The sequence below is a fragment of the Poeciliopsis prolifica genome, unplaced genomic scaffold, assembly GCF_027474105.1.
Source record: "Poeciliopsis prolifica strain line A6 unplaced genomic scaffold, Auburn_PproV2 SCAFFOLD077, whole genome shotgun sequence".
Taxonomy (NCBI): domain Eukaryota; kingdom Metazoa; phylum Chordata; class Actinopteri; order Cyprinodontiformes; family Poeciliidae; genus Poeciliopsis; species Poeciliopsis prolifica.
The window spans coordinates 848858-859523 of NW_026562452.1; the positions used below are offsets into that span (position 1 = coordinate 848858).

General features: G+C 37.2%; 1 protein-coding gene across 1 annotated transcript; it reads left to right on the forward strand.

The window, feature by feature from the left end:
* On the forward strand, positions 1-10072 carry micall2a (mical-like 2a). The gene is made up of 17 exons (XM_055021515.1): positions 1-256; positions 470-518; positions 1514-1655; positions 1780-1937; positions 2019-2149; positions 2230-2721; positions 2799-2983; positions 3828-3891; positions 4306-4493; positions 5419-5523; positions 5662-5726; positions 5882-6005; positions 7728-7830; positions 7993-8066; positions 8597-8711; positions 8808-8854; positions 8931-10072. Exons 1-17 carry the CDS (start codon positions 114-116, stop codon positions 9008-9010), a joined length of 2265 nt encoding a protein of 754 aa, XP_054877490.1. The 5' UTR covers positions 1-113; the 3' UTR covers positions 9011-10072.
* Positions 10073-10666: the final 594 nt, after the last annotated feature.

The following is a 10666-nucleotide window of genomic DNA, read 5'->3' on the forward strand; positions in this document are numbered from 1 at the left end:
TTTTTTTTTGTTTTGTTTTTTTAAAACTCTCCTTTCTTTGCCTCCACCGCAAACACTCGAAGCTTCTCGGTTTTAGTCTGTTCTGAGTGTGAGGGAACCGCGTCGCTGGAAGCATGGCAGCCATCAAGGCGCTGGAGCAGTGGTGTAAAATTCAGTGTGATGGTTACAGAGATGTTGCCGTCACTAACATGACGACTTCATTCAGGAACGGACTGGCGTTTTGTGCTCTTATACACAAATACAGACCGGATCTCATGTAAGTATTTGAAATGTGTCGCATTGGATTATTTCTGTATTTTGTCTTGAACAAAGACGGTCAGCTGCACTCAACACCTGAGGACTGGACAGCTCAATTGTCCTGAAGATGAAACGTTAAGGAAATATCTTTACGAGTTTTAATGAAGTTTTCACATCTGTGTAAACTATTTGTAATTCATTTGTTTTGTGTTTATTGTTTTTTTCCCCTCAGAGATTATGACGCACTAAAAAAGGAGGATGTGTTTGAGAACAATAGACTGGTAAGATGTGAAATAGTTCAACATTTAGCTTACAAAACGAAGCAAATTTTAAATTGAAGAAAACCTGAGATGTGTTCCAAGACACATGTTTTATTCAACCCGGGTGCATGACTGCACAGGCAGTAGTGGGCAATATTTGTTCTGACCCTGGCATTTCTGTTGCTCGTTTAATATTTTGCTGTTGGCACATTTTTAATTGCACAGTCTACATTTTCACTTCAGATTTTCCTGCATTTATATTCGTAAGCTTATTTATTTGGCTAACCTCAGAGTGATATAAACAGAAAGGTTGTTTGTTTAGTCCTCTGCCTTTGTAGCAGCTTCCTCTGAGTGTTGGGTCTCCTGCAGAGTACTACTCTTTGTATTACTTCCTTGTTGTCCTGGATGATCCTGGCAGTCAGCAAAAAACCTGATCTCAGGGGAATGGCTGTCCAGCCTATTCATTTTGAATGAAGCTAGCTGTCAACTGCTATTTGATCCACATCATGATGGATCTCTGTACTCTTCAGTGCCACAAGACAAACCAATTTGAGGTCAGGGAGTAGAATGTTTGATTAGGCTAAGTTTTAAACTTCTGTTAATACCCCCTGTGCTGAAACATGAGTGAAGTAATTTACACTCTTCTATATTTCATGAACAGTATCATGTTGCCTTTGGTGTTTTTTTAATTTAATTTTCTTTTTTGTGTCTTGAGTCAAAAATTTGTCAGTTGTGTATGGTAAAGGTAGCTTTCCCTCCTTTAGTTGCTACCAAAGCAGGTCAGTCTAGACTGATAATGAACAATGCCCTGGTACAATTTCCCACAAGCTGGCAGGAAGTTACATTCATTATTCATCATCCTTTTTTTGACCTTTCTGATCCTCAGTACTGAATGCTGCCACTCTATTTAAAATCACTATGTTCAACTTACTGAAATAATTATTCACTGCTAGGATAAAGTCTTGCGCTATCTGTTTCTTGTGTTGCATTACATTTGCGACTTTTTTTTTCTTGAGGCCTTTCAAGTTGCAGAAGAGAAGTTGGGCATTCCAGCTTTGTTAGATGCTGAAGACATGGTGGCTTTAAAGATCCCTGACAGGCTGAGCATTCTAACTTATGTGTCTCAGTACTACAACTACTTCAAAGGACGGCCTCCTAGTGGGTATTTTTTCCCAGGAAATTATTTGTTCCATAAAAAAATGTCAAACATTGGTCGTAAACACAATTTGTAGGAGTGCATCTTTCTCTTTAATAAAGTGTAACTTCTCCTTATTTGGTGGAGTCAAAAGGTCAGCAGAGGGCTCCAAAGAAGAGCCATCAGAGAAGAAAAATCAACCAGTGGTCACCAAAATATTGGAGTCTAAATCTGGCGTGGAGAACTGTTTATCTTTCACTGTCACTGCTCGCAAATCACCAAAGGTGGATGGAGCTGCTGTGGAGGTTAGTTTTCTTTGTCTTTTAATTAATTATCAAACAGTAGATTAAGTTTTTTTGCATTTGAGTTTTTTTTTCTTTTTTCAGAGGGCGGTTTTGGCTGACAGTGTAAATAAGACTGGAACTCTTAACAGCAAATGTGTTGCATGCAAGAGTCACGTCCACCTGGTGCAGAGACACTTTGTAGAAGGAAAACTCTACCACAGAAGCTGTTTCAAGTAAGGGAAGTCTATTATCGGGAATGTGTTTTGTAATATATTTTTTTTCCATTTGTAACATAAGTACTAACTTTCCTTAGGTGCACTGAGTGCTCCTGCGTACTTCATACAGGAAGTTATAAACCTGGGAAGAATCCAGGCACGTTTGTCTGTAACACCCATCAGAACAGTTCCAAGACCTACCTCTTGAATGCAACTGGATCATGCAATTCAGCTGTGCCACCCGACTGTGCTCCGAAGACTCTTCTGGCACCACCAACTGTATCTTCTGTGCTATCAGCCCCAATCAATGCTGTGCCAAAGTCCTTAAGTCCTGCTCCAAATTCCCAGTCTTGGACAGCCTCAGCCCAGAAAACTCAGGCAGCCCGGCAGAGGTTTTTCCAAACTGTTCCACATGTTGCAGGATCTTCAACTGGAAATGGGAAGCCCATCATGTCCTCAGGGGATCCAAAGATCCCTCTGAGTTCTGGTGATGGAAACAAGGCTAGACAGATGATCGGAAAGAAACTAGGTGGGGAAAACTGCAACAATAACAACAGGAACCTGTTCACTATCAGATCTGCAGAAAGTCGGCAAGTATCACTACAATAAAGTTTGTTTCTATGAATATGGACTTCATTTGATTGTGAGGACTTTCTGTCCTTTGTAGATTTTGTGTTGACCCAGTTTCAAAAGACTTCCCTGGTTTGAGGAAGAATAAAGGCAACCAAGATGCAGCAGGAAACTGGGAAAGACAAACCGGTACCAGCCAAGCAAACAATGATGAATCACAATGTCTGAAGACTATCAACAAGGACAACACCAGGCCAACAGCGGTACACACAACGGCCAAAGGTACTCTCCATGCAATTTCAGATTACTTGTTCTTGATCCACTATTTGACATGTTGCCAACACCCCCACCTCAACCTCATTCTTTCTGTCTGCCTCAGACATTTATAGAAAACAAAGCTCTTTTGTCATTGCTGCCCCATTTTACACAGCCAGAGCATTTGGCAGGCTTTTAGCTGACATTTCTGTCTCAAACTAATGAACTTTTATTGAACTGTCATTCTCCTGGGATGGATGCATGTGAATAGTTGTCATTATGTGCCAGTTTGAAGACTGGCACATAATTGTTGGTTTTAATTGTGAATGCTATCAGAGCTGTTTAATATATGTATATTTTTTTACAGTGACAAGTCTTTTGGACTTGAAAATGTCCTGCTTAGTTATATGTACCTTGAGAATCCTGCAAATTAGAAAACGTGGTTTGGATTTCTTTTGGGGAATCTTTGTGTAGATGATTCGTCAGTCTCTTAAGTGAGATTTCAAGATGCTAGCTGTTGGGGGGCGGGAAACGAAACAAAATCATTGCAAGCATGACAGTTTCAAAGATAAAGACTTGAGATGATGGCAATCGTCAACATTTTTAAGAGCTACACTTGATATGATACTTGAGGACTGGTGGCTCATAAGGGGATATGCTAAATTATTTTTTTATTGCACATTTAGTCACAGTGTGTGGCAGGTCTTCCGTTAGTTGCTATTTGTAATGCTGCCTGTAGATTATTCTATACTAGATTTTTTGGTTTTTTTTATTTTTTTCAAAAACAGTTTACTTCTGACCATACAGACAGGCTGTTTTAATGACATGTTTGCTTTTTAATAGATTTTTTTTTCCCTCATTGTTTCCATAGCTCCCATCGACCATGAGATGGTAGAAACAAATCTCACACCAGTGAAAGCTGAGCAAGGATTAAAGTAAGTGTTTGCAAGTATATTCATATTCACAAATGCTAATTAGTTCAGACACAAGTCCAGGAGACGCATGAGAGAACTAATTCTTGGAAGAATGTACCTGTCTGACCTCTCAGCTTTTTCACTCTAGAATGCAGACTCTCCGAATTTCCTCCATTCCTCTTGTTTGGCTCAGAGTTCAGCCGTTTGCTCTGTCTCCCATCTTAACAAGCCCCAAGGAATGCCTGGCCTGACTGTCTCTCCACTGATTCTTAATTTTAACCTCACTATTCAATGTTTCATCTCTCTTTACATCATTTTAACATTACAAAATACAAGGTGAGGCAGTCTAATGTTTTCAATTCTTTGAAAACTTTAAAGCACTTGTTATTTTGGATTTTGTTGAATTCTTATTATTTGACTGTTTCTCTTCTGTAGAGCTTGCCAACCTGAACATCCTTCACTTTACTACACAACCACAACTTCATGTCATGTTCCTATTAGTGCAACAAGGCCTCCCGCAGGTCAGACACCTGCGTTACCTCCTGTTGCCTTTGGTCCGTCTGAACCAATGTGCTTCAAGGAAGTCAATCCCAGGAAACCCCTGACTACTTGTGAAAGCGTTGGTGAGACTTTTGTTTGTGTAATGATTACAAGCAATTATAAAACATTGTGTTTTTGATATATTTTAGATTTTTCTTTTTGTTTGTGTAGTACCAATTCATAATTGATTTCACTTTGAGGCACTCAGATTATTTTGCCTGATTCAAATTTGTCGCATTCATTCCAGTCTGACACAATTGTGGTTTTGTCCATTTACATACAGTTCAGTTTGAATGTAATTGATTTCAATGCACAGCTTCATTGAGTCAATACTATTGTAATAAAATTACTTTATGCAGCCTCTGGAAAATTTATGCAATCATGTTAATTTTAAAATAAAAACGTGAAGTCAATATGGACATCAGCTGAAATCCTGTGTAGCTAAACATAACATCAGTACTCTGTGGCATCAGAACTATTGGCTCATATGAGTCAATAGTTTTTTTTTTTTTTTTTTTTATAAACTTCTCTACATTGTCTTGGATCTGATGTGAGATTTTATCCTATTATCACATGCAAATTGGAGGGAAAAAAACAGGCAATGGACTCTCTTGTACATGGTTGGCATTTCTTGTCTAGCACCTCTGAAGTCAAAGTGGGTATTATGAGCCATGTCTGAACGCAAAAGGTTAAATTCTTTTGCATAATCAGTCTAATGTGCCTTTAAGTTACAAGTAAAAATAATGCAGTACAGATATTAAAATGGCTACATTAAAGGCAGAAGATCAGATTTTTATCAGGGAAACACAAACCCCTTCTCAAACTTTCCTAAAATGTTAAATGGCTTGTAGTTTCAACCGGTGGTGTGTACTAAAGAGTGATACAAGAGGAACATCTGTTCCATCATGGGCATAGGCAGATATAAATGTTACTGAGATGAATCTCTTGCAAGCTGAACTTCTGAACTGTCAATCTAAAATGTGTAAAACCTTCTTTTCTTCCTCTTAGGCTTAAAACAAGATAGTTGCTCACCTGTGAAATCCCCACTGAGACCTCCAGTTGTGGAATCTATTAATTCAATAACTGCTTTAGACATTCTTGAGAATCCTTCAGGTTGGTTTCCACTTGCTTTTAAAAATGATCAAAGCCAGACAGTGTGTAGATCTTCAGTTTTTGTAAGTCAATTTTGACAATGCTGTCTGAAAAGCTGGCATGAAAGGACCATCTAATCCTGTTTTATCTACCTCTTAGCTGCTAAAAAGGGAAAGTATTTGTCACCCACCGCCGCCTTCAGGACTGAAATGAGGTCACCCTCTGTAAGTTCCTCCATTAAGTATCTTAAGAGATTAATTAGCACTTCCGCAAATATGCTTTCATTACATTCTTAGTGAAAAATTGTGGAGCTTCTTTAGGTTAAGAGTAAAAATTTATAATTAAAATAATCCTGCATTTTTTCTTTCTCCCTAATCAGTGGATGTTTCATCACATTCCAGTAGAGCAAATTGAGAAGGAGCTGGATGATATTGAGATGAACCTGGTTCAGCTGGAGAGGGAGGGCATTGAGCTGGAAAAGCAGCTCCGCATCTATGAGGAAGGTTGGCCAGCCTTTTCCAAAAACTGACACTTATTGCACTTGGTTTTATTGAAGAATAGTTTCAGTTTTTTGCTCAGATGGTTTCAGTATTGGATTCTTTTAGATTATGCCATTTTATGTTTTCTATTAAAGAAACTTTGCTAAAATGTTCATTAATTGCATCCAATAATTAGCACTCAGGTTTGTATCTCTATTCTTTAAGTATCAAGTTCCTGCTGTTATCTAATGTTTTTATTTATGATGAGCTTCACTTTTCATATCTTCTAGTCAGACATCCATTGGTCTTAGAGGTGAATAATCCACTGTCCATTCAGTGGCCACCACTCGCTTATTTGCAGCAAATGATATACACCCAAATATATATTACATTTGTATGGACTTCTGAATCCCAGGGTGATATCAGAGTTGTGCCTCACACATTCACTCACTGTCTGCAGGGTAAATTACCTGCCATCTCTATTACAGTTATTGCTGCCAAATGAGGTGAGAGGCACAGCCAGCCCACAGAGATGCAGTCTCTCCTTTGTGGTTGTGGGAGTGGGGGACCTGATTGCTTTGCTCAAGGTCAACATGACTGCTCGTTTTACAGCATTAAAATATTCAACTTTCTAGCTGTATAAACTCTCTATAATTAATGTATATTGGGATTTGATGTGCGTAGGAACCATTGACTAAACACATGTATTCTGGTCAAGACAAGTGCTTCTTTTTGGGGGACAAAGTATATTTTATTTAATCTACCAGTTCAACTGCAGTCGGTCCTAAGGCTTTGACCTATAAATGACCCTGATCTTGAATCAGATTTTTAACTGGTTTAATTTTAATTTCAAGTGTGGGAAAAACCACATGGCACCGATTCTACAATGTCATTCTTCATTAAACAAAGATGAACAAAATGTAAGAGTTCAGCTCAAACTCTAAAAATTCTCCTCACCATGACTGCATTATCAGGCTGGCAAGATGAAGCTATTATTGAAAAGTATTGTGCCTCTCAAGACCATTGTAGGGGGCTCTGTAATGGCCTTTAACTCATGTTGATTTCCATATGTCTCTCTTAATCTCTTTGAGTCTTCTTATCCTAATAAATATTTAAACAGATCAGTTCATATTTTTTTTTCTTTTTAAATATCTTAAGTTGGTGATCAAAATCGAATCTGAGCTTCATTTTAGAAATTTCTCCCTTAATCTCAATGCACTCCTGCTCGATTGAAACAGTATAATAATAGATTATTATAATTGAACATTATAGAGCAGCTTATGATGCTCTTAAGCGTTCAGATCAAATGCGAAATTTAAGCACTTATGTTTTATAGGGAAGTAATTAATTTCACAGACAAAATTTTGCACTATGTACAAAACATGTTTAATACTGAAATTGCCAACTTAAACTTCAGCTTTAGTAACAAAGCTACATATTTTTTAAAGTTTAATCAGTATTACTTTTACAACAAATTTATGTCAGATCATTATTTCTTGGTTCAAGTCAAGTTCTCATAACGAAGACTTGACAACAACTTTGACAACAGTCATATTCATGAAGACTTACTCATGTTTATGACAGTGTCATGACAGTCTTATTCACAACCCATCAAATAGTGATATCAAAAAATTTTTAGAACTTTAAATGAACTGCCCCTAATTGCTGTGTACATATTAGTGATTGTACGACTACTAATTCCAAAATATTTTCTGAAATACATTTTGTGTATCAATCTGTTTGCAGAGGGAGAAGGAGACATATTAATGGATCCAATGATGGTAGACTGGTTTAACCTCATTCGGAAAAAGCAGATGTACATCAGGAAGGAATCTGAGTTAGTTTACCTGTGAGTAATACTTTATAGATGCACTGTTTTTTAATATGTATGTGTGTACATACACGTGAACTTGTTTGAAAGCTAAAAATACCAGAGACTTGTGATCTGTAACCGTAAACACAAACTGCATAATTTAAGATGTCTGGTAACTTAATGAACATGTTATTGCAGAGCCAGGACTCAGGAGCTGGAGCAACAGCAGCCAGGAGTGGAGGGAGAACTTCGGCGGCTGCTGGAAAAGCCAGGTTAAGCAGATTTTTAACCTGTGTCCCAACCAGGCAGGCCTTTGTCCCAATTATGAAATGCTTTGATCACCAGTCACCATAAGCTGTGGGCACACTGCTCCTATATTTGATAGGTTCCTGAAAGTGTTGCTGTTTAAAAGTAGGAACACCTTCCTATTCCTTTTCAAATAGAAAAGTAGTGGCAAGCTCATTTTTGTTTTTGTTTACACAAGTTTTCTCTAGCCTTATTGATTTCTTGTTTTAAAAATAAATGAAAAGTAGATATCTACCATACAATATATATTTGGAAAAATTGGCTATGAAATTTGAGATATAAAGAATACACTAAATGCATGGTTAGTCGGTTTGGTTAAGGGAAATATTTCAAACAACATAACAGAGAGGAAGATAGAGAGAGCTCTTTTCCATGCAGGCAAATATGTCAAAATGTCAAGCCAGCTAATATCCATTTGTACAGTTTGAGCCTGGACTTGAAAATTCCTCACAACAAGATGAGAATCACGACTGTCGTCTGTATAATCCAATCGCAGATCACTTGAAGTCCAGAGACGAGCAACACAGGGAGAGGAAGCTGCTGCAGCAACTGATGGAGATCGTGGATGGTAGAAATGCGATTGTGGAGGTGCTTGACGAAGACAGGTTGAGGTAACTTAATGAATATTTATGAGTAGTTTTAAGAATTTGTCAAATGCTTTTTGTAGGTTTATCTGGAGCTTATTTTTATTTTATTTTTTTCATCAGGGAAGTGGAAGAGGACAAACAGTTGAATAAGATGATGCAAAATCTTGGTAAGCACTTCACCATCAAAAATCCTTTTCTTTACAAGACACCTTAATAAGCCATTTTATTTTTTGGTGAGAACAGGAGTGAAGAAAAGCAAAACTAAAAGGAAATCATCCATCTCAAAAATCTTCAAACGAAGAAGCAAAAGGCGGGTTGAATGAGGATCGAGTGAATGTTATGTGTAACTTTTCAACATTCTTCTTAACAAATGTCCTGATTTTTAAATTGAAATGAACTAAAATTGAGCAGTGGTTGACATGTTAAATGTTGGTTTAAAATTCACATTCAGTTCTTTTTTTATTGTTCAAAGATACTTAGTTTTTGACTTCCAAGATTTTTCTCACACATTGCTTCACTACTAAAATATTCTTTTAAGCTTTGTAAAAAAAAAAGTATATTCTTCCAGAACACTGCACCCAAAGCCTTTCACAATTTAAGAATTTGTTCTATAAAAGTATACAATTGTTATTCTAACTAAAATTTTATGTTTAATTTTCATTACTATTTATTGCTTTTAGCTAAACACTATCCTGCATTTTAGGTTCTGACCAACATTTTAAAATCTAAAGTACAAGAGAAAGTCTGGCTGCTCTTGTATATGTATGATCCTTCAAAAGTCTTGGTCCAAAATTGAACTATTTAAGTATTTATTTAATAATAGATTTTAACTAATTTACCTAAAGGATATTAAAAGTCTTCCTCATTAACTTCGAATGTGTCTGGAACCACACATGTTGAGCTGCTGCAGGTTGTGGCTCATCTCCCGCTGTACTGTAGGTGGCAGCCTCGGTATGCAGTATCACAAGGCAAGAACTTGGGGAAATCCAATTTGCCACAGTACAGACAGTTAATTTTTTTGCTAATTTTATAAATGCCACAAAAAGTGTTCAGCTGTGCTGATGCAATAACATTATGTGAAAGAGGATTAGGCAGAGCTGTAGCTCATGGCTGAGGAAAGGCTTACAAACTATAGGTTGTATTAAGCATTTTATCTCGAAACCAGGTTTAATTAAACATTACTCTTTGCTGATATCTGCATCAGAATGGCTCCATACCTGAGCTATTAAAATGTTCAAAGGACATGTGGAGTTGCTCATCTGTGAAAATGTCTTTTTGCTGTGTTTGTGATAAAATGTTTCATAATTTTACACCCTGAAGGTGCTATTAAACCGTATGTACACTTTTCTATTTATTATAATTTAAAACTTGAAATCTATTCAATAAAAATCCTTCTACGACTGTTATGCATAGTGACTTTTTTTTATTTTTACCCAGATTATTAAACTAAGGTGATCTCTTCTTCCTTTTTTAAGAGTGTTTTGCGATTTGATCCAAAAGCGGGACGCTCGTATGGAAGCAAACTCCATGCATCAAGGCAAAGCGTTGACTTAAAAACGGTATTACATGTTGCTTTTAATAAAGCCTTTTTAAAAGCAAAGTTAAAATGAATGCAATAAACCGATGACAGTAAATTAACAACACTTCTCTCATTTTGAGATGCATGAAATCGTGATCACAAACTTGGAACAAAAATCTTTCTAGCTGAGCAGAGTTGGGGATGATATTGGTACAAAAAAAAAATGCCACGTGTGATGTGGGTGACAGTCAAGACTGAATGTGTGATATTAGAGTTAATTAAAGCTTTGCGCCCCATCTACTGCAAATGCTTGCACTTCTGCAATTAAGAATCAAAGGCAAGGGCTTAGTGTCGGGTGGGGTTTGGGTGGTGGGGGTGTCTAATACACGGCTTTAACAGGAATGGGGGACCTGATTTGCCGAGCTCCTAGCGACAAGCATTAACAACAGCCTCAAATTAG

Coding starts and splice junctions, on each gene's coding strand:
- micall2a (XM_055021515.1), top strand. CDS start 114: ATGGCAGCCATCAAGGCGCTGGAGCAGTGGTGTAAAATTCAGTGTGAT. Junction 257..469: donor AAATACAGACCGGATCTCAT/GTAAGTATTTGA, acceptor TTTTCCCCTCAG/AGATTATGACGCACTAAAAA. Junction 7,831..7,992: donor GAATCTGAGTTAGTTTACCT/GTGAGTAATACT, acceptor ATGTTATTGCAG/AGCCAGGACTCAGGAGCTGG.